Source organism: Sander lucioperca, chromosome 16 (assembly GCF_008315115.2).
Source record: "Sander lucioperca isolate FBNREF2018 chromosome 16, SLUC_FBN_1.2, whole genome shotgun sequence".
Classification (NCBI taxonomy): Eukaryota; Metazoa; Chordata; class Actinopteri; order Perciformes; family Percidae; genus Sander; species Sander lucioperca.
In genome coordinates, this window is record NC_050188.1 from 20,403,235 (window position 1) to 20,428,059 (window position 24,825).

The 24,825-nt window shown below is 41.3% G+C and overlaps 1 protein-coding gene across 3 annotated transcripts in view; it reads left to right on the plus strand.

The window, feature by feature from the left end:
• ctnnal1 (catenin (cadherin-associated protein), alpha-like 1) overlaps positions 1-24,825 on the plus strand; it is a 50,524-nt gene that overhangs the window by 19,407 nt on the left and 6,292 nt on the right. For all 3 annotated transcript variants that reach the window (XR_004895368.1, XM_031323115.2, XM_035993090.1), the window contains exons 2-11: positions 9,584-9,773; positions 14,180-14,367; positions 15,301-15,420; positions 16,749-16,838; positions 17,065-17,235; positions 18,042-18,242; positions 19,358-19,444; positions 19,753-19,911; positions 22,539-22,631; positions 24,573-24,723. Coding sequence is in view for 2 of the 3 variants with exons in the window: in XM_031323115.2 (XP_031178975.1) it covers positions 9,584-9,773; positions 14,180-14,367; positions 15,301-15,420; positions 16,749-16,838; positions 17,065-17,235; positions 18,042-18,242; positions 19,358-19,444; positions 19,753-19,911; positions 22,539-22,631; positions 24,573-24,723 (1,450 nt within the window). In the remaining variant the exon portion in view is untranslated. The remainder of the gene's footprint in view (positions 1-9,583; positions 9,774-14,179; positions 14,368-15,300; positions 15,421-16,748; positions 16,839-17,064; positions 17,236-18,041; positions 18,243-19,357; positions 19,445-19,752; positions 19,912-22,538; positions 22,632-24,572; positions 24,724-24,825) is intronic.

The window sequence follows — 24,825 nt, forward strand, 5'->3', positions numbered from 1 at the left end:
ACATATTTCATCATGCCCCTAACTTGAGTCCTTTGGAGAAAAAAAGAGTAAAAAATGTTTTCCATAAAGAGAAAGAAAGCAGATTGAGGTTTGTATTTTCACCGCTCGTAATGTGCAGCTTGGTTTTTTTTTAGTCTGGAAATGTGAATGGCATGCACTGGCACTAGGGTTAATGCTCATTTAGGACTGACAGAAATGTTCCTGGAGCACAAAGTATCACAAACTGCAAAGTTGGCATTGAATGTCTATACAGATTTTTAAAATTTTGTTTACCTTGTTTGATCATATTTAGTTTTAAAATACAAACTGTTTTAGACTCCTATCTAGGAAAATGTTCTTGTGCAGCAACATTACTAAATGTAAACTTTTTGAAGATTATCTTCTTTTGCTGAATAAAAAAAAAAAAGGTTGTGTACTGTAAGAACGTTCATATTTCTCAAAAATGCTACCTTAAAAAGTATGGGATTTGCATAAAACATTTCAAACACTAACCAGCCATAACTGGGACTGGTAATCGTTGTTTTGGTATTGACTATTCTGTCATTTCATTCAGCTCTTGAATAAAAGGCTTCACAAGTGCATCTATAACAGACTCACTAAAGAGACGTGATACGTTATTATTGGTCATTGTCCTTCTTGAGTAGTTGTTTACATGCACTGAGACGCAGCTAGTTATTATTCATCAGCTGATGTTTGCCGTGGATTCAATCTGCCTGTCCACATATTCAAATGTCAGCTCTGACCAAAGCTTAAAGGTTAAATAGGGCCAGTCTCTCATACAACCCAATGGGCTACAATCTGATAAAAATACAAACTCATTCAACAGCCTGTATGCAGTTCAGGTGGTCTTCACTGTCCGTCAGCCCTCGTTTCTGTATCTGCAACCCTCAGTACACCCACTACTTTGTGTCTACCTCTATCAGTGTCCGGCTGCTTGTCTGTCTCACTGGCTGCATTTCTGCTGGCACACATAAGCGAGTGGGCTAAGGTTCATGTCATGTGCTTGGAGACAGAATCCCAGGAAAGCTGCTGGACCGGATGCTGTCTCCCCATCCAGCTTGAAGCACTGCGCTGACCAGCTGTCTCCAGTGTTCACAGACATTTTTAACACCTCACTGGAGACATGTCACGTGCCAGCCTGCTTCAAGACCTCAACCATAATCCCTGTTCCCAAGAAGCCAAGGACCACAGGACTTAATGACTTCAGACCCGTCGCCCTGACCTCTGTGGTTATGAAGTCCTTTGAGCCCCTTGTGCTTTCACACCTCAAAGACCTCACCGACCCCCTCCTGGACCCCCTGCAGTTTGCCTACAGAGCCAATAGGTCTGTAGACGATGCAGTCAACCTGGCCCTCCACTACATCCTCCGGCACCTGGACTCCGCAGGAACCTACGCCAGGATCCTGTTTGTGGACTTCAGCTCTGCCTTCAATACCATCATCCCGGCTCTGCTTCAGCAGAAACTCTCCCAGCTTGGTGTGCCTGACTCCACCTGCAGGTGGATCACTGACTTCCTGTCTGACAGGAAGCAGCATGTGAAGCTGGGGAAACACGTCTCCGACTCACAGACCATCAGCACCGGATCCCCCCAGGGCTGCGTTCTTTCTCCTCTGCTCTTCTCCCTGTACACCAACAGCTGCACCTCCAGTCACCAGTCCGTCAAGCTTCTGAAGTTTGCGGACGACACCTCCCTCATCGGACCCATCTCTGATGGAGACGAGTCCGCCTACAGGTGGGAGGCTGACCACCTGGTGACCTGGTGCAAGCAAAACAATCTAGAGCTCAACGCTCTAAAGACAGTGGAGATGTTGTGGACTTCAGAAAGAACCCAGCCTCACCTGCCCCCATCACCCTCTGTGGATCCACAATTGACACTGTGGAGTCTTTCCACTTCCTGGGAACTACCATCTCCCAGGACCTCAAGTGGGAGCTGAACATCAGCTCCCTCGTCAAGAAAGCACAACAGAGGATGTACTTCCTGCGGCAGCTGAAGAAATTCAACCTGCCAAAGACAATGATGGTGCACTTTTACACAGCCATCATTGAGTCCATCCTCACATCCTCCATCACCATCTGATACGCTGCTGCCACTGCCAAGGACAAGGGCAGGCTGCAGCGTGTCATTCGGTCAGCTGAGAAGGTGATTGGCTGCAATCTGCCGCCGCTCCAGGACCTATACGCCACCAGGACTCTGAAGCGTGCTGGAAAGATTGTGGCTGACCCCTCCCACCCCGGACACAAGCTCTTTGAGCCACTCCCCTCTGGCAGGAGGATGAGGTCCATTAGGACCAAAACCTCACGCCACATAAACAGTTTTTTCCCCTCCGCCACTAGCCTTCTAAACAAGGCTCGGAATCCATCCTGACTCTCTCCACACCCCACCTCTGGCTCATCATGCCACTGTACCTACTCTGCTGTAGCGTCCCTTTTCACTACTGTTTAACTTATTTTACTATTTATTTAAATTTATTTTATCGTTATTAATACGTACTGTGTGTATATGTTTATACTTATATTGTTTATATCTTTTTATCCTTCTTATATTTGTATGTGTGACATGCTCCAACAACACCATGACAAATTCCTCGTATGTGCAACGTACTTGGCAATAAAGCCCTTTCTGATTCTGATTCTGATTCTTGTCTTCTGATTTGTGACCTTTGTCACATGTCACCCGCTTACTCGCCCACCATATTTACTGAGTCTATCCACCCAGACTTCAGCCAAAAAAAGTGAAAAATGTCTCAGATCATTATATGATGATTATATTTAAAATGACCCGAGGCATCTAGACACAAATCTTGACTAACTAGCAAAAATCCTTTTCTAGCAGTTGGAAATGTGAATAATCCACTGTATTGACAGTAATTCAATACCATCATTTTCAGGTTCAGCATTCATTTGGAGTTATGTTTCTGGCCACCTGGGGAATGGAAGTCCAATATTAATAATTGTGTGTGTGTGTGTGTGTGTGTGTGTGTGTGTGTGTGTGTGTGTGTGTGTGTGTACCAAATGAAAATTGCTCTGCATATGCAATCCAATTCCTAAAGAATCCAATTCCTAAAGAATGCATGACCAGTCAAGACTACACATAGATTAGGTTCAGCTCCGCTTTTACGCTAAATTGAACTGTTCCCTTGTAGTTCTAATTTAACGAGATACACCAGAAAACTTGTATTCTGCTCCCTTTAGCTGACTCTACCTCTTCCCTTTGTGTCCGTAGGCAGCTGAAAGAGCATAAAATGAGTGCAGCTTACATTTACTAGATGAGGGCATGACTCATTGTTGCAGAATATGGGTGTAAATTGGCCACTAGCCCGGTATGTTTTACTAATGTTTTTTATTCAGAAATGACCAACTGGTGTACTTTGTGTACAGAAAACCATATTAGTTTGGACCAATTTGTCAAATTGTTGTCACTGTGTGCATTGTGCACTTGAAATAAGGCCCCTAGAAATGAACCTATTTCATTGGGGAATGAAAGGGCATATGTTTTTTGCAATGCAAGAATTAGACGGTACAGCAGCTCAACTATTTTTGCTGTTCTGTGCACATGTTTTTACAGTATACCCCTAAGGATGCAGCTTGAACTTCATAAGCTGCTACTGTGGTGTATCACAGTGTACTGTACTGCAGCAGCCAGACTGTAGGGACATACTTAAATCATTTACAGTTCTGCACACAGAAGACTGCAAGAGGAGAGATGGATTAAGGTGTTAAGAGACTGCTAAAGTCACAAGGGAGGGAATTTTGAAAGGGAGAAGAATGGTATTAGGCACACTGAGGAAGGAAAACGTCAGGGTAAAGTGTGATGCGGATGTGACATGTCCTAGTCTTTATCTTCTTGCTCCCTTCACCTCTCCCCATCTATCTGTATCCCCTTGTCTCTCTTTTCATCTCTTCGTATTGCTTCTCCAGTCTGGCTGTGGACCAGTGCAGCATTGAACTCCTGTCTGCTCGCAGCCAATTTGGAAGGAATTTGCTCCCCTATTTAAGTGCATGTTCAGTGCGACTTTCATCACTTTCCTCTTCTGTTTTTTTTTTTTTTTTTACTCTTGCCACTCCCAGCGAACATCCAGCCATATCTCTCCTTGCATCAATAAAAAACGCTTTTCAAGAGCAGATTCTGTGAAAGACAAAAACAAAATGTGTGGAAACCTCCCGGAGCAATCCACATGGATAAGACAAACATTTTCCTTGTCCTTTTTAGGTGTAGCTCTCCCTGCAACAATGATCCCTTTGTGCTGTAATAGGCTGAAATGAGACCTGGAAGTATTCTTTTTCCTGTTTACTTTAACAAAGTGATTCATATGCTGTAGAGTTTGTGCAATCAGATCGACAATCTGAGGTGTACAGAAACAGGAGGCTACCAAAGTTACCACAAATGAAGAACAATTATTTTTCACGTGAACAAGGTGAAACACGGAAAGTCATTTAAACAAAATGATGCCGACAGTTTCATCTGATCAGAAAATAAACACAACCAAGGCGTTAAACCTCTTTTTCTTGTTTCTCCCCTACTTGTCTCCTTCTCTTCACACAATATACTGTCTAGTTATTTCCTGCCCATACAGTTTTTCAAGCACACATACTGCACATACAGCAGTACTGCAGTAAATACTTGTATCTGCACAAACACCCACACACACATTAGAAGACAAAAATAAAACTCACTATAAATGAATGGATAATGTTTCTTCTTTGATTTACACTCCTACATTTACATGTGGAAATCCTATTGAGCTTGACAGTTAATGGCTGAATGTGATGTGAGTTTCTTTGCTAGGATTCTGTTTCTAACTTCATATTCAGTCTCTTTGCTCTGGAAAAAAAAAAAGTTCTTTTTGAGTTGTTAACTCTCGTCAGCAGGCCAAGTAAAGCTTCAAGGAATCTGAGATATAATTCGGACAAATAAGCAGGCCAACGTAACACTTGCCAAGCAAGCAATTATTGTGATGAATGGCTGCAATGTGTGTTTAATAAAAGCCCCGTCAGGCCTCCAGGATGAGCTTGTTCACACTCACCTTTATCATGCTGCCTTTGTTTGCGGAGGATTTCTCACAGTTACTAAATGACAAGGATGACGTCACTGGGAAAGAGGCCTTGAATTGATCTGTTTTGAGTAAACTGGATTGTTATTTCACAAACGCACTCGTTTAGCTACACATTTATACAATTGCATTATCCAAGAATCAGAGCAGAGAAAAAAAACAGGCAGAGAGAAAGAATGACTCGGATAACACCAAACTTTCTTCCAGCATAGCCATTGAACGAAACTGTCAGTAGCCATGGGAGGCAGCCACAAATGTTTCCAGCTTTTGTTACCCTCTGATTTATAGTCAATCACTGTGCCCTTGAGGTGTTAGTCTAGATTTCCCGCTAGCCAACGGGTGGGCTCTGTTAGTGCATTGTGTTGCTCAGAGTAAGCTCTTGATGTCGTTTTTATGGCCTTGTAATTGTCCTCCTAATTATGGGGAACAAAGAGATGAGAGGTGGATGGTTGGGCATTGACTGGTTGTGTACCAGGGGAGAACGTAACAAGCAGGGGATAGACAGTCTCTGCTGTGTTAATGTGAAAGAGACTTTATAAGATATTATGTACAGAACTGTGTGTGTGTGTGTGTGTAGGAGCAGTGGGAACGTACACAGCGGGATATTTGTCAATATAATCAAATTTGTTGAATTTACCAGAATGCACATTCCAAGTTGACCCCCACATTTATTACATTAGATAGTAAGCCATTTTTCTTTCCAGCCAACCCCTCTGTATCCAAGCTGGTATAGCACCAGGGACACTACCCGTTAGCCCTGTCAATAAACAAATCTGCCGGAGGTCTGACTTTGCATCTAAAGCAACATTTATGCTTATGTCACGGATTTTATATTGTGTAAATCCTCAGTGGGGTTTTGGAGGCTTTGATGCTGGCATGCTGCTTGGTTGGTAGTGGTTATTGGCATTCGAACACTGCTGTGCAGTGCACTGCAGCATGGCATAGCGACGGTGTGTGTAAACAGAGAGATGAAGACTGAGAAAAACTGAGAGGAGAGATTTTAAATGAATAGACTGCGGTGAAATGTTAAGTAAACTCCTAACCTTTGGCCTGCCTGAATGCAGTTTGAGCAGGTGTCTATAAGGAGTGAAGCTAGGTTTTGAACATCAATACTTTTCTGTTATTGACCGAAATGTGTCCATCGAACTGAGTATCAAATTATGTGAAGTACTGAAAGTTGGCATTGCATGTCTGGTCATATTTGTAGTCTTGTTTACTATGGTATCCAAAAAATGTCTCTTGATGCCAAGCAGTAATAAGAAATACTGTTGGTTCTTTTTACTTAAAATGTGTTTCACTAACCCATCTAGAATGAATGTGCATTTTTCTCTGTCTCTGCAAAATGAAACCGACACAAGTTCCTCTGATACACACACAAACACAATGGCCTCTGTTTTGTGATGGCACTGTATCAATATTATGTTCTCTCTCCACCCTGCTCTGTTCCTGTTTGCACAGCCCAGTAAATGTACCCCACCTAGTAATCTCTAATGGAAGAAATTCCAGGCAGTGGTTATTCTCTGCTCTCTCTCTCTCTCTCTCTCTCTCTCTCTCTCTCTCTCTCTCTCTCTCTCTCTCTCTCTCTCTCTCTCCCTCCCTGCCTCTCTTTGTAATTCACAGACTTTTTTATTCTGTTTGTCTTTCACAGACACAACGTGTTAAACTTGTTAAATTAACTTCACCCTCTGCTCATCTGCTGCAGTGTAGACACACACACACACACACACACACACACACACACAGAGAGATAGATAGACACAAGCACACAGCCTCGCCTACCTCTTCTCTTTTCTTGCTTGTTTCCCCTCTAATGGTCTCACCCCCCAGTTTCTGGATCAGTGCCAGCATGAGTGTTCATGTCACCATTTGTTTGTACAAGTCATCTGGGAAAACAATCATGCATGGACCCTGCATACATAAAAATACCATGCATACACACTTTCAGTTGAACACAAGACACAGAGTCCTCTGGGCAAGCCAGGGTCAGATGCTTGAATCATCAGAATCTTTACGTCACAGAAATGCCCATTAGGTCTCTTTTATAACATGAATGCCACCTCATGTTGAACAAAAGTCTATTTTATGACATAGAATCATGTGTCACTGTGCCCTAATTCCTTCTTTTAGGCTACATCATGTCCTGCCGGTGTTTGTGTTTTCTACGTAGTAGCCTACTCTGTGTGGATGAGTCAGTGAAAAACACTGGGCCCACAGGAAGGGAAGCTCTGATACTGAGATAAAGAAGACAGCTCATCAAGGGACGAGTGTCGGACCAAAAGAAGTTTATGAGCACTTTCAGGGTCAAGATCTTGCTATAGAGCAATAAAAAAAAACAAGTTACAACTTCTCTAAACATATTAGAGAAACGTAGTGACAGTGAGATTGGTACTAAAAAGTTATAGAAGAGGGATGGTGGAAGAAGAGCAGCATCTTTGCAACATCTTTGTTGGTCCACTCTTTTTTTTTTTAAATGTTTTTTATTTTGCTCCCTTACGTCACAACTATTTCTTTCTATCCTTTTTTCTTCATGTCTCTTTTTCATGATTTATATAACACAGATACTTTACAATTACCATCTTTTATGTTATTTTATAGAAAGTAAGGCTTGCTTATTAGAAATTGATCAGTGCCATTATCAGAGTGAATGTGTCTTTTGTGATTGAGCCAAACTACCATTGGAACTTTGATACAGTATATAGATGTGACCTTCATTGTTCAAGGACTTGAAGGAGTATATTTTTCTGTGCTCTGCAGAACTTATGCCAAACATTCCCAGTTAATTTGCTTCTCAGCAATTTGAAGTTGGAAAGTCTGACCCAATATTGAATTTTTTCTGTATCCAACTAGACATATATTTGCTGTGCACAGTACTAATGAGCATGGAGACTCAGTGGAACAACTTAAGCAGCATTAAACATCAACATCAGTTTAAAAAACTTTGAAACTCAGCGATGAAACTGTCAGTATGGATGATGTGTGATGTACAGTTTAAATGTGGGTCATGTCCCACAGGGCAGCAGCTCAAGAGGTTTGCTGATTCCGGCTACATTTATAGCATTCAGATTCTGGAGGCATTTATTGCAGGTTTATATTCCCCTTTTGTGGTGAGTATATAAGACCATAATAAGACATTTGAAGTCATTGTGATGGAAACTTTTCACTGTTGTCTGACATTTTACAGACTTGACATGATTAATCGATAGATTGAAGAAAACAATTGTCAGGTGTAGAGTTGCAACGATAAGTCATTAAAAGACATTAAATAACTATTTTGATCGATTCATTGTTTAAGTTCTTTAAGCAAAATGCTAAACATTTGCTGGTTCGGGTTCTCAAATGTAGAAATTTGTCAATTGTTAATCAAGTATTGAATTAGTCAGTTAATTTCCCTAATGCTAATTGTATTTTGTCTTATTTTAAAGCAAAGCTAAGGAAGGACCCAGATAACAAAAATGTGTGTGTGTGTGTGTGTGTGTGTGTGTGTGTGTGTGTGTGTGTGTGTGTGTCTGTGTGTCTGTGTGTGTCTGTCTGTCTGTCTGTCTGCCAGGTGCTGATCTATAGCAATGTTGTCAACTTTGCATGAGATCTCAGGGTTTATTGTTTATAAACTGTCAGATACATCTGAACACATTTTAAAGGTTTTCATTCAGAAAGCCTTGTGTGTTACATTCCTGTGTCAGGGTGCTGATTGCCGTCTGAGCCGTGCAGAACCAGCGTGTGTTCTGTAGCCCACAAAGACTTTTCTGACAAATGTTCCTCACTTGGACCACCTGAAGCTGTGGAGCAATTAAAAAAACCACCCACCACTCCCTGACCCAAATGGTTTGACACATACACACACTCAGATCTACAATGATAACAGCTGGAGAGAGTGAAAGCAGTCAATTAATAATTTATGATAATTAGCTCCACCCATTCATAATTCATAGCCTCAGTTATCACTAATAGGCCCCACTGGTGTGTGTGTGTGTGTGTGTGTGTGTGTGTGTTTCCGTGTACCCGGTGGTGGACTGTCTTGTATATGTCGCAGAAGACGTGCGTGCATGTCCCATCTGCTGTGTTTGTTGCCGCTCTTATTTCAAATTTTATAAAATATTGTGTAAGGTGTGTTGGAGATTGGGTGCGTGTTTGTGCTGTAAAAATGCTTTCTGTCTTTCAGACACGCATGGTAGGTTATCCATGTGCGTCTTTCAAAATGTTATCGCCACTTGTAGCTGTACAGGCAGGAAACTCCTCTCTCCTGATAAGCAAATGGAGTGTGAGCTTCAGACTCAACATGCTCCCTTATCAAAGATGTTGTTTGGATATAATAGCAGCATACTTTCACTATAGAACAAGAAGTTATGATTCTAGATTGTGTACTTGTGTATTTTTTTTATCTTCCTCTAGGCTTTAAGATGGCTCATTGCAAAAGTATCTATAAAGTACCTAACTATGCAAGTGCTTAAATAACTGACTACAACAAAGTGTGTGTCTTCCTACATAAATAATGTCTGGCTTTCTCGTTTTCCTTCTCCACACAATTCCTGCAGATCACCACTCTGATCAACCATAAAGACAAGCCAAAGAAGTCAGAGCGCACCCTGGCAGCCATACACAGGGTGGGTCAGGCAGTGAGTGTGGCTGTGGGACGTTTTGTCACTGTCGGGGAGGCCATTGCCACAGAGAACCAAGAGCTCAAGGATGAGATGGGTCAAGCCTGCTTCGAGGCACGCAGAGCAGGTAGGCCTCTTTGGCTGAATCTTATTATGTAATTGACATTTCCTCAAATTGCTGCCCTTAAACTCAATGAATTGTCAAGTGTTTCTCTTTTGGAGTAGATAGAGATGGCACCTATTTTGTGGTCACAAATTTATGTTGTAAAACTATGTGAGGGTGCTTCATGCTACAGACTTATTCATAGTGGGTACTGCATCTTTCTGTCATAAGCATGGCCATGGCTTTATGGTGTTCAGAAATTGCCATTGAGGGTGTTGGAGCTGGTCAGCCATTAAGACGTATAAGTGTTTATTTGTTAAGACAAACTGACAGTTTCATAAAGCATCAGGCATCACCTTCAGGCTTCACAGCGTTATCAAATTTGAGCAAGTTTTGATTTGTCTTGACAGCCCGGCTGTCTGACAGTATTACACCAGAGGACCTCCAGAGTGTTCTAGAGAAATTGTTGTTATTACGAAGTAAAGGCTGAAAAAAGTGCTGCATAGAAGGTGGGAATGAATGTGTCTGCTCTGGCTTGGAAAGCACTGCATAATAGATTCTGATAGAAGGCTCCCGGAGACTTTATGCATCAAGCTGTTGGAGAGATTGAAGAAGTTGTAGTTTTAGATTTCTTCCAACATCTGCATTTCTGCACTTTCATTCCCATTCTGCCTCTCACCCAATGTGCACTGCAAGAGGCTCCATCCTTCTGTGATTCTGAAAAGATAACCTGTTTGGTGGATATATGGATATATCAAGTGTAAAACAGTAAACAACTGAGAGAGACAAAGAGGTACAGAGGTTTGTAGGAGGGGTGGAAACAGTGACAATCAGCGTGAAGGAACAAGAATGTCAGCTTTTATTAAACCCAAGAAAGAAGAGGTGATGGTTTTGTCAGAAATGTGTTTCTCACCATGTTTTTACACTTTCTTGTAACATTTTGCAGTCTAAAAATACACACTCAAGACACACATCAACCTGTATCTTCCTGTCTATCTGAACTTTCTTACAATTCTTCGTTTAGATAGTTGTCACCGCTTGCGTATTTGTATCTGGAAACTTCGTTCTTATCAGGCAAAACAAGGAACTCATTTAGCCTTCTCCAGAACAGACCAGAAACAATATCACATTGGATAAGAATTTAGACACAACACAGTGATAATAGGTTTATGTTGGGAGATCCAGCTTGGGTAGCAAAGCATTTAATCCTCACACAGCATTGATTTGTTAAGACAGCTAAAACTCACACAAAGAGCACTGCTGGGAGGGGGAGAATAGACTGATGAGAAAATGTGCGTGTGAATGTGTGTGTCTAGGTGAGGCCAAGTGAAGTGTGTGTGTATGTGTGCAAATGTCTAGATGTGTGTTTGTGTGTGTGTGTGTGTGTGTGTGTGTGTGTGTGTGCTCACTGCGACTAATTTATTCTAGTTCTCACTTTCCTCTTAGGGAGGTGTTTTCACATGCACTTTTTCTATCAGACACTGTACAACTGTTTCCAATACTTTTTGTATCCCTGACCATTAAAAAAGGGAGACATCTTCTGGGATGAAAAAAGAAAGCCTTTTAAGAGGCTTTAAGTCTCCTGGAGAGAGAGGGGCTAGTTAGTGAAGGATTGGCATTTGTCTAATACCTAGCCGCAGGGAGAGTTTAATCAGGCAGGCTTCAGCCTTGTGTGCTATAATAAATGAAATAAAGGCAGGCTGAAAGCACTAGTTTAATTAGATGTTACCCGTCATCAGAGCGGTGGAGAGATTCAATGAGGCAGGTCAGTGAAGGCAATCTGTGTTGAATCTCTGTCACTGTCTCTTTCACTCAGTCTCACAGTGTCATTATCACATTTGCATGCTTCTGATTCACTTTTTCTTTCTCCCTGAGAAAGATTCAAGATAAGACAGTAGTTAGGGTCAAAATAAAGTCATAGCACATACAGTGTGTGAGTATTTAAAATACTGGACTAACTAGCAACCTAGTGTATGGCTGGACCATGTCTGGTTAATGTGCCTAATTGTGGGCAAATTGTCACAGATAGACGGCGGTGGTGTCTATTACATGACTTCCGATGAATTCCGATATCAAATTTATATGAGTTATATGAATTTATATGAGTTGTCCCAGTAGTATTTCTTTGAAACCTACACTGTACATTTCCTACACTGTACATTTCCTAACACCTTACAACTTTACTGTTTATTTCTTCTCTGCTCATTTTAGTGCATTGATGTTAATATCTCCGCCAGAAACTGAAAGTGAAACTAAAGTCCCAGTGGCGTCGTTTCCTTGCGCTACTTTCAGATGGTTCTATTTTAACATTTTTGCTTTGTTCATAATGTGTACTCCTCCTTGTTATTTGAGTAGTTTATCTAATCTGAGTTTTAACTCAACTCACACACACGCATTAAAATGGCGGTGGCAGCAACATCAACAACAGCGTAGGACATAAATCTGCTGATTGATCGCAACACAGAGGCAAAGAAAGACTGACCGACTGTGTGCACAATTCATTTTGAAACAACAGCCAATAAGGAAGCTCCAACTCGACCAATGTCATCACTCACTCCGACCAATAGTGTAACTTCATCGCTCATTTGCTCAGTGACAGACTTTTGGGTTTATAGCACTGGCCCTTCTTGTCTAGCCAAAAAAAGGGGATACGATTGCCTCGAAGCGCTGTACCAACACATCAAGGATTGGCCTTTTTAACTTTTCAATCATGAATGAGATATAAATGATACAGAAACAAGTCTTCAGCAATATTAGCAGTTCTGTGAGTCTGTACTGAGGCACAGTGGTGCTTTGAGCTAAATGCTAACCTGCTGATGTGTAGCAGAGATATACGTTTACCATGTTCCCCATCTCAGTTTAGCATTGTTAGCATGCTAACGTTTCTTAATTAGCACTAAACACAAAGTACAGCTCAAGCTGATGGGAATGGTAATAGTTTTGAAGGTATAAACCAAAGTATTAGACAAATTGTTGACCTGGTGATGGTGCTAGATGAAAAGGGTACATTATTTTTTGTATCAGCTTTCATCGCAATCCACCAACAGACAGACAGACATTGCCATCCATTGAGTCATGCAAGATTGACTGCCTGCAAGCACTGTAACAACACATCAAGGATTGGCCTTTCAAGTTTTCACTTATGAATAATAAATTCATAGAATTCATTACACCTGACGCATGATTTCCCATGTAGAAACACAAACTGTTTTTTTTTTTACAGTGAAAAGAAGCTACAAAGGTCTCAAGTACATATGATAACTAAGGGACAAGTGGGATAGCTCTGTTTTACATCTAAGGTCATTAAAATCCATCCTCCATACCATCCATATTTTGGGATTTAGAGAGGAGAGTTGGTTCCCTCTGCTTTCCAACCCGCTAGTGTAAAGAGGTTGAGCAGCATTCTTTGTGAGCCAGGCCTAGATGTTTTAACTGGTTAACGGAGCTGGCACTGAAAAGCAGCCTGTCGGATGCAATCAGTTCGTCAGTGCTGCTTCTTTTAAAGGACCAGCCAAAGCAAGAGACAGCCAAGCTGCATGACACGATAGAGACCTCGCTCTATCCCCTTCCCCCTCCTTTCTAAGCTCTCTTTTTTTTTTTTAGAGATTGTTCTCCACCTCCCTCTCGCTCTTAACTCTGGACATTTTTCTCTTGATAGGGACTATTTTGGTGATGGGATTTTAAGCCTAAAAAAACTCTGTATTCTTGCCTTTCTAGGGCTAGTAAGAGCAGGTTAGAAAGAGAGAAAGTTGGAATATGAATTTGCTCTGGCATGTTTGCCAATTGTATTTGAGGGCCTTAGTTGTCTCACGTCACGCAGAAAGCATGACAGTAGTGCTTGGGACAGGCTAGTGTAACTGTTGTACCACTGTGCTGAATAAAGTACAGTTGTGTTTCAGCCTGTCTAGGACGATATGTTCTCCCAGAGCTGAAGAGTACCAGATTGGAAGAACATTGTGCCGTAGTGTTGTCTGACCTACTTAGTCGGTCTGGTCAGTTGACCGCCCATCTTTTTCATGTTCTGCCTCTTGTCTGGGTTCAGATCTCAGTGACAGCAGGCAAAGCAAAGTAGCATAAAGTTCTTTCTGGCCAGCCACATCCTCCTGCTCTTCCGAGGGAATCCCAGGACGTTCTCAGGCCAGATGGGATATGTAAACCCTCCAGCATGTCCTGAGCCAGCCTCCCCAACTGGCACTTCCTGAATCATCTTACAGACAGACAGTAACTCTTTAAGACCATAAGAAAGTATGTTTTAGGTTGTCATGTTTAAAGTTATGTTTGATCCCAGTGAGCTCCATGCAGTGAGGAAGCCTGATATAGAGAAAGTTGTATTGTTGCATCCCTATATTCACAGTTTATTGTTCCAGCCAGTTTATCAGTCTAGCTCTGTTGCTGAACTCTTCTCAGTACCCTTCTCTCCTCTCTTGCAGGTGATGCCATAGCCCAGCTGACCGATGTGGGATCAGCTTTGCCATCCCAGTCAGATGGACGTGTCACGGTGTTCAGTGATAGGACAGGGATGGTGAAGGCTGCCCGCTTGCTCCTCTCTTCAGTCACCAAAGTCCTTGTCCTGGCTGACCGCATCGTCATCAAACAGATAATCACATCACGCAACAAGGTGAGACGTGCAAATGTGAGATGTCACACAACCTTTAAGGATATGCATACACTCTGTTGCTTAGGTCTCTCTTGCACATGCACACAAACACAGGCAGGCAGGCAGGCACGCACGCACGCACGCATGCACGCACGCACGCACGCACGCGCGCACACACACACACACACACACACACACACACACACACACACACACACACATATATATATATATATATATATATATATATATACATACATACATACATACATTCACACACACCTAAGCAAACTCAATCTTGAGTCCTTTATTTCCGAATAGATAAGCACTGGCTCTCTCAAGGAGTACTCTGGAGGTAATTGGAGGGAAGCTGCACATTTAGCGATAACATAAAAACACAGAGCAAGAGACTGTCTCTCTCAATCGTACCTGGATATGCTCTTAGCCAGACAGTGTGATATGGATGTAGCCGTAGACTGAGCTAAGAATGGAAACGGGGCCTAATCATGACTGGTTAGCCTTGTTTGGAGAGACAGTCGACAGCCCCCTGTTCTCCATTACTGGCAAACACAATTACATGTCTTCCTCCTCCTTATCTGGCGTGGATAAAAGCTGCTGCGTCAGCACTGCCAGCTAGCCTACCCTCGGCAGCTAAATGAGCAGCTACTGTACATAGACTACTATTAACTAAAATGCAGGTTAGGAACTACTTATTCCGCTGGTTTTATTTTAGGATATCATTGATATAATTAAATTCACATTGAGACATTAATACTACAAAAGGGAGCTCTGAAATAACAAAGAAATAGAATGTAAAAAAATAATCACAGTCCAGTAACTTTTATTCTTGTTTCTGTTGTAAGGTAAGGCTTCACTCGTGGGATATAAACATGATATTCTCTGTTGTTTTAGCACTTCTGCACTGTACTACTCTGATCGTTTCACTCCTCTCAGGTCCTGGTTACGCTCGACCATCTGGAAAGAGTCAGCACCTTCCAGGAATTTGTTCAGATTTTCAGTCAGTTTGGCAACGAGATGGTGGAGTTTGCCCACCTCACTGGAGACAGACAGAATGTGAGTAGCATGTGAAGAAACCAACTCTCTTAAAGTTTTAAGATTGTCAAAATCATCAGCACACTATTACATTCTTTCAATAAATGAAATGCATATGTGGCTAACATTTAAATATATTTTGGTTTAACATGCAGTAATTTGCCTCTTCATTTCTGCAACACCAGACACATTTTGTTTATTCATGCAGATGTTATCTTCCAACAATCAGTGTTTTTCTAAACATGGTATAAATCAATAATTCAAGCGTCAAATATTTATTCTTCCCAAAAAATCAAACAGTGAATTAACAAGGCCTCTTCATGCTTCTCTTATTTCTACAAATATTTTGTTCTGTATCTATTATTTTTCTCAATTAAGTCTCAATCCATAAAAGAACTGGCAGGTCAGTTATGACCCCTACTCCTCAAACACTCTTTACATCACGATTAAATGTTGATATGAACTGACCTAAGCGAAGCATTCTCTCTGCAATATATCAGCTTAGAGTTTGGCAAATTTGCTAAATAAAACTTTTGCTTAAAGCTTTAGAAAAACAGTCCAACTTAGGGTTTCTAACTTTGCTCTGTCAAAGACGGCTAATCCTTCTTTGATGCATATGTTTAGCTTCTGCAGCTAAAGCGCTTTGCCTGCAGAAGCTGATGTAAAGTGCACTGGCTGTGATATCTCGAAAGAGAGAGAGGATCGACCATCCCTCTTTCTGAATTTATACGTATAGGGCACGTGTTTTGAAATACACGTCATGTCAACGCAACGCAGCTAATGCTCCCTTTCCTCAATTTTCACCCTGTTATCTTTTTTTTGGTGCCATATTCACTCCCACTCACGCGCTTTCAGGAACACACATGCACACAGCCCCAAATCTACCATCTTTGTCTTTTAAAGCCAGACGAGCACAGAGGCAAAAATAATGACAGATGATCACATTGTCTTTGTAATCTACAGTGAAGTAATGGTAGAGGAGTGGATTCAACTGCCTTTTCTAAATCCCCAAATACCTAATTCAAGCTGTCTATTTCTGTTTGGAATACATAGAGGGGGTGCAGCAGGTTATAGAAGCTTCATCTTCTTTCCTATTGTGGTAGCATCTATTTTTATTAGGAGACAATTAACCTAGGAAGTTTCATGTGTGTGTGTGTAAACTTGGAGAGGAATCTGTGTCACGTGTCACATTTGTATGTTCCTTCATACCAGCATGAAAGAGATTTGTTGCATACTTTTGATGCTTCATGTCATTCGGCCTAGGGAGTTCATAGAAGTTGCAACTGAAGTTAAGCCACCCATTACTGTGTGTGTGTGTGTGTGTGTGTGTGTGTGTGTGTGTGTTGTAGGACTTGAAGGATGAGAAGAAGAAAGCACGGATGGCAGCAGCCAGAGCAGTGCTGGAGAAATGCACCATGATGCTCCTCACAGCCTCCAAGGTAAACACTGGACCTTTGGGCAAGGGTTATGGATTATGTCAAGCTTAAACATGTAAGGCCTTCTCAAATGCTGCAGTCAGTGGTAATACTCAAAACTCAAAGTCATATAATCATAAAACACCAAAGAGAGTGAATAATCGTGGTTGTAAAATATGAAAAGGGTAAAAGTTGAAAAGACTAGAGGAGGGCACGAGCTTTGACCTTTCACATCAAATTCCTTCCAAAGACTTGCCTGAGGCACCCAGATTGCGAGTCAGCGCGGATCAACAAGGACGCCGTGTTCCACCGGATGCGCTGTGCCCTGGAGCAGGTCATCGAGATAGTCACAGAGGCACGGAGCTGTGGGGAGAACAAGATCCTTCCTGCCAGCATCTATAACGGCATCAAGGACTTCAAGGTAGGGTCAGAGGTTGGACTTAGTGAAGGTGTCTGTGAAGTTAAGTCATGATCCTCTTGTGGGTGAAGTATCATACTGAACAAGTTTTTTTTTAACTGTTTAAAAATCACTTTAAAAAAAAGAGGCAGTTACAATCTATTAAATATTAATAAGAAAGACCATGGTTTTAAGCAGAGTGTTGATTTGTGGTTGCAGCATTTAGCATTCACTGTGTTTGATGAAACAGCTTTAAATGTAACTCGTGTCTTTTCCTACAAATTGATTCTGTATCTATTTTATGATTTGGTTAATATGGTTATGTGAAATCACCATAAACCTACATCACTATGACTAATCTTTTCCCTCCACCTTGTGCAGTGGAAAATGAAAGAAAACCAACAACAAAACATGTTTTGAAGGTGTCTTTTCCATGAAGATAAAAGAAGAAGAAAGTATTTTAATGAAAGGGCCCGGAGTTGCATATTGCTTTTAATAAATGGCTTCATAGCTCTTAATGGCAGAGTTGAACTAAAAGCTTATGTAAACCTGTCATCTGAGGACACATAAAAAAACAGGGGGAAAAAGGCATTAGCTTTCATGTTTGTGTACTTGAGATGCTGTTTGATGGCCCAATGTGACTCTTAAGCATCACACAATCCTTGTTATTTAATGATGAGGTCAAGTGCATCATGATAATGAGATAATAAGTTATGTTTTCCCTCAGGACATTGGTTAGTAAAAATCTCATGTGTTCCCACCTCAATCTTTAAAACAATCCTTTAACTCATTCCTAATTCCCAACCCTCCTCCGCTCCCCCCTCCTGCAGTCCAGTGTGGAGTGCCTGCGGGAGAACCTGTACTCCCTGTCCCCCCAGAGCATGGGCAGCCAGCTGGAGGCACTGGTGGAGCGAACAGAGGACTTTACTGATTCAGCCTACACTAGCCACGAGCAGCGGCAGGCCATCCTTGGTCTGTGCCAGCTGGCGCGTCAGGACACCCAGCAGCTGGTGAACGCCTGGGTTGAGGCGGTATGTTGGCACAAGCAGGCACGCTCGCACAGATGCACATACACCTACAGGAATATTCATAAAAAACATATGCTACCATGAAAGGAATAATAATAAGTAGCTTATCTGTAAGTCACTTGTAAAAGATAAGTATGATAATTAGATGCAAAACAGAGTTATCCAAGCAAAGAAGAAGAGATGTTGTTTGCATTACTGTTGTTAGTTTAAGAAATGATGAGGAGATTGTGAGGTTATAAACAAAATGTAATATTTAATATCTTGTTTGTGCCATTTTATATAGCAGACAGTGTCTGTTCAACACACACACACACACACACACACACACACACACACACACACACACACACACACGTTACACAGACACAAACGCACATTAAGACTCCCTCCCTGGGTCACCTAGTCATTCTTTTTGCCAATTTCTTTTCATACATAATTTGTGGAACAACAGAGCATAATAACCCACCTGTGTAACCATTTTTCACATGGCTCATTCAGCCGAGAGAGAAACATCACGTTGTGTTCCGTAGGTAGTGTTCCGTGTCTTGCTGCCATTCAACAAAGTCTCCTACGCCTTCGAAATTGTTGGACTTTGGAGTCATTTTGCAGTTTCTCATTGTAAACTTTAAATCTAGACTTGAATCTAGACAATTTAAGGCCATTTGGAGAATTGAAAAGACCAGAACACTGCAAAGTTTTTATATTGTACAGAACGCGTCTGGATTTGCATTTATTGTTGGGTGTTCTGCATTTGTGGTATTAATTCTTGTTGTGGAAAATTTAGTATAATGTATAGTTTTTATTACAATTAGACTAATAGGTCTGAAAATATGACATTTTGAAAATTGTTGTAAAATATTTAAATTTAATTATTAGTTTGAATCATTGTAGTTTGATTATACAAAATTGGATGTTGAAATTCCCAACTATTTTTGCATATTTAGAACATAATAGGTCACAAATCATGTTATGAACCCCCAAGTTAATTTTCCAATCCAGTCTTTTCCTGTTGCCATACTTTTACAGATAATAATGTACATTTGTGTGTGTGGGCCTGTAAAACCATGTTGGGTCTCATGTTTTATTCCCCTCTTCCTCTCTCCGTCTCACCGGAGCAGCAGTCTCTCCATGCCAAAGAAGCCACAGAGGACATGGAGGTGGCCATCCTGAAGACATGCCAGAGCATCAGTGACCTCAGACGTGAGGTGAGCAGCAGTCTGTCTCTGCTCTGCCCGTCTGCCCTCTGAGTCTGAATAGATGTAGAGAGAGACACGGACATGACTGGAATGTTTCTCACTAGATGTTCTGCCTCTGTAGCTGGTTTTCATCACTTTTCAGCTTCTCTCTGTCAACTCAACTATGTCATTGTGTCACTTCTGCTCCTCTTCTTTTTTCTTTGCCTCCTCAAAATCCACCCTCATGCATGCCTCTCACTCACCTTTATTTTTCTTTTATCCAGCCTCCATTACTCCCACCTCTTCTTATACTATGTGATCTCTGATTCCTCCTCCAGCTCCATAAGGTGGCAGTCATTCGTGCCTCTGACTTGCTCAAAGTTCACGGGGAGCAGTTGCCTCTACGGGCTCTCAAAGCAGCAGGTGCCGAGGGAAACCTGGAGGCGATGGCGGAGTATTCGCGCAAGCTCACCGAGCAGAAGGAGCAGCTGGTAGAGGTAAGCGGGGGCATGGAGGCTGGGAGAGGTTGATGGTAATGCCATCTAGTAGAGGTGTTCAACTGGTTAAAAAATAAATACACCAATAATAACTGTAGTGAAGTTCAGATTTGACCTTTTATATTAGTGCTAACACAGCCATAATTACAGGGCTTCCCAAACCAAATAAAGATTTGACTCAATGTGGTAATTATAGACCTCTTTCCCTTCTTATTGGAGATATTAAATGATATGCTAAAGCGCTTGCAGCTCGATTAGAGGTACATCTAACAAAACTTATACATAATGATCTGACCGCTTTTATTAAAACTCGACTAGCATCGGATAACATGCGTCGCCTGCTGCACATTATTCATGCGGCAAGTAGCCTGCTCGGTTCTATCACTGGATGCCGAGAAAGCGTTTGATAGGTTGGAATGGGACTATCTTTGGGCTACTTTGGATACATTTGGGCTAGGTGCACAATTCATTAGTATGGTGAAATGTTATCTGCAAATCCCTTAGCATTCATCAACACTGGCAATTTTTGCTGTGCCCAGTTCCCAGTGTCTAGGGGAACTCGTCAGGGCTGCCCTCTTTCACCGCTACTATTTGCCCTCTCCCTCGAACCACTGGCTCAGAAAATCTTCATCTGTCAGTGCATCCCATCACATTTTGTAATACAAATCATCGGATATCATTGTATGCTGATGATATCCTTCTCTATGTAGGCATGACAGGTTTCTCAGTTCCACATTTGCTTTCCATGTTTGATTCATTTAGCTTGTCTTCTGGTTACAAAATTAACTGGACAAAGTCAGCACTGGTGCATTTAAATATTGTTACATCTCAAAACTCCCCTGCCCACCCACATACCAATAGTCAAGAGTTTCAGGTATCTCTGCGTTGATATCTTCCTTTCTTTGCCTTCTATTTCAGCACAAAACTTTCAAGGTATATACAAGCGTATAGAGAAGGACTTTGAACACTGGTCAAATCTCCCAAATTCACTACCTTGGATTCAAAATGGATGTACTACCTTATGTTAACTTTTACTCTTCTATGATTCCTCTTATCCCTCCTATTGGCTACTGGGAAAAACTTCACTCATTAATATCTAAATACATATGGAAAGGAAATAGGCCTCGTTTAAAACTCACAATTCTTCAACGAGGCAAGGCACAGGGAGGGCTGGCTTCCCCAGATTTTAAGACGTATTTTCGGTCCTTTGTGTTACACCCTCTATCTATTTGGTTCAATCCTGGTTCTTCAGTCTCTTGGAGACCAATTGAGGAAAATTTGTCGCTACCTCACAGACTGCAGGACCTAGTGTATTCCTACATACCGTTGAAAAAAGCCAAATTACATTTAGGCCCTATAATTTCATTTCTACTCACAACTTTCCGTATTGTAATGAAACGTGCGTGCAGATCCCAAATGGCACAATCACTCCCAATTTTCAACAATGTTTCACTTCTTAAGGGCAATATACCTTTTTCATTCCCATTTTGGAAGAACAGGGGAGTTTATCTTTTAAAAGACCTGTATTGTGACCATGGCTTAAGAGCCTTTAATGATTTACAGGCTGAGTATGTGCTTTCGGGATCATCTTTTTCTTCTACCTGCAGTTAAGGTCAGCCATGAGGGCATATGGTATCCCATGGGGATCACCACTCCGCACACATCCTCTTCATATAATATTAGCCTCAATGGAACTAACACGAGGGAGGTTCTCTAAACTTTACAAATTTATTTCTGATTCTGGCAAACGATTACCAGTAGAAGCCACATGGCATAGGGACTTAGCTGCTATACATGTTGAAGATATCTGTTGGGACACAGTGTGGAGGAGGGGTACACTTTTTGGTTTTAGTTTTGGAATGTTACACTTTCAGGGGGGCTGAAAAAAAAAGAAAAGAAAGAAAGGGCTAAAAAAGTTTGCCATGAGTTACAAAGTAGGTAAAAAACATTGAAATTTATGTGCAAGCAAACACATACAGCACAGCACATACAACACATATATTACACTTCTAATCCTCCAAATCCAAATGAAAGTCAACATGTGGCTTTGTTATGCAAACACTGAACAGAAACTGACATGCTGGCTTTGTCATGCCTTTGCTATTGACCCTAACAAACAGAACGTACAGTTCAGTTTGAAAAGAGACATTGTGTAAGAGTAAAGGTACTCTTTTTTTTAAAAGATTAAGATTTTCTTCAGATTAATTTATAAAAGTACACAAAACTTCTTTCAGTGTGAAACCTTTTCTTAAAGATGTAGCCTGAAGATTCACTCATTACTCACACACACACACACACACACACACACACACACACACACACACAAACAAAAGCTAAATGTGTGTTTTCCATCATGCTGAAACCACAAATAAAAGGTGAAAAACATACATTTCTACAGGTTTATGTGTAAATGTAAACCTGAAAAAATGACAATGCAGTGATAAGGTTACTGTATAAACCTATAAATATATAATTCATCCACTGAAACAAATAGGTATGATCACCTATGATTGTAGCCAGGTTGTATTTACAGCAAATTTTATTATCAAATTCCTGCAGTATAACTTTCAAACCTCAAAAGCACTTCCAGTTAATCACCGTTTCCCCCTGTGTGTCTCTGCCTTCAGACGTGTCGGCTGCTGTGCCATGTGTCGGGGACAGAGCCTCTGGAGATTACCTGTGTACATGCTGAGGAGACCTTCCACGTCATTGGTCCACAGGTAACATTTTCTGTATGGATTTTTTTTGTTAGTTTGATATTATAACCCACTGGCTGGAGGGGAGACAGGATCAGTCTAGAATAGTCTGGCTCAACCGATGTACATTGCTGGGATAAAGCCTGACATCCGTCTTGCGCCGGATGTCCCTCCCCTCTCACTATTTCAACTATCGGGTCTTAGCACCGCCCAGGACAGTTGTGATTGATTTAAAGAAATACAAACAAGCCAGAACATTTTCCCCCTATACCTGAATAGATACTCCAGCGCTGACACCGTGAGATGACTGGCAATGTGAGACTAGTCTAGAAAGACCTACAGGTTTACCTTAATTAAACCTGAGGCCCATTTACTTCTATTAAACACTTTTAATGCATGTCAGTAAACTTACTGTAAAGTCACACAGTGGTCTGGGAGTGAAATCAAACCTGAGAAATATTCTATTTAGATGCAGGGGGGAGGGAAAATCAACAAATTACCTCATGTCTCCTCTGTCTACCTCCTCCATCTTAGAACTGCTGTCCACAAAGTCCCCCTATCCCAGATCTAATTATGTTTGCTTTTGGAAACCATTCATGCCAGTAATTATCCAGCAATGTAGAATGTTCCCATCCTGCGGTGTGAATGTCAGGCCCCGCATGACTCTGCAGTAATGACTCCACTCCTAAGTTCAAAGGTCAACCAATCAATACTGCTGAAGTATTGGGTGGCGGTGGTATGTCTCTGTGTCTGTCCAAAGTAATAGAGGGGTGGCCCAGAGGGTAATTGGCTATTAAATACTACACTGTAGCGGATGGGCATTGTGTGTGTGTGTGTGTGTGTGTGTGTGTGTGTGTGTGTGTGTGTGTGTGTGTGTGTGTGTGTGTGTGTGTGTGTGTGTGTGTGTGTGTGTGTGTGTGTGTGTGTGTGTGTGTGTGTGTGTGTGTCGGTCTGTGTGTCTTTTTGCTATATATCGTAGTTGATTGCAGATATAAATTGATACTTGTCTTTCAAACATATTGCAAGCTTGAGCTCTGTTACACATACGATGAGATGTGCTAAACTATACTCATCAACCGTAATTCTTTTATTTTGTAAAATACAAGATCAATGATTAAGACTTAAATACCCAATGCTTAATTCTTTTGACCATATAAACATAAACAACTAAACTGGTGTAAACAAGCTTTAATCTTAGTTACCGTGCACATAGTGTTTGGGGCTACTTTGATTTCTTCAGTGTATCTGACTAATTTATGTTGTATAATTAAGCGGTATGATATACTATAGTAAATTATATATTTTTAGTTGCAATAATTCCACTATATTATTTTTGGCGTCAGAGTTACATTTTATTATTATTACACCGATTATTATTTTATTATTTAATTTTAATTTACAGCACTATTAATATTATTGTTTATGTGTAACATTTAAGTTGCTTCCTTGGGGTAATTGTATTTCCTAGTGGCCTTTGTTTTACGGGGGCAAGTTGTGAGTGTAACAGTATCGAGTGTAATGATTGCAACAGTAGAACCGAGGCTCTGATGTGAACCCCAAGAGAGTGATGTCTGTGTTCTTGCCGTGTTGGTGTTGATTAAAGAAGCTTATTCCAAGACAACTGTAGCCCACTTATTACCCCTCAGCCCAGAGAAAACATTAAAATAGACATAGTAATGACTTTGTTTAGTTTTTTTCTAGTGTGAGTTCCTGTATTAACGTGCAGTTTGAAAGGGATGTCAGCTTCCAATCTTGTGTTTAAATTGCAATGGTAGGACGACCCTTTGGTTAACTTTTAGATCAATAGTGGCAGCTGATTAAATTTCCCAGTTCTGGACAAGATTTACACCACATTTTGTTCCTCTGTCTTTTACTGTACTTGCATAGTTTTTTCTGCCTGGTTACAGAACAGCTTTATTTAAATATTACTTTTCTCATGTCGCAATTCTTCACACTCGCGCTCAGATCATCTCGGCAGCCCAGACGCTGGCCCTCCACCCGTCCAGTAAGATCGCTAAAGAGAACCTGGAGGTGTTCTGCGAGGCCTGGGAGTCGCAGCTCTGTGACATGGCCTTGCTACTGAGAGAGATCAACGACATTTTTGAAGGCAGGCGAGGTACGTTTTTGTTCATTTAATGGATACTTGTGTGCATTTATGTGGATCAACACATACATGAGCACAGAGAGTCTTTCAGGAAGAGTGAGGAGCAGAAGTGAA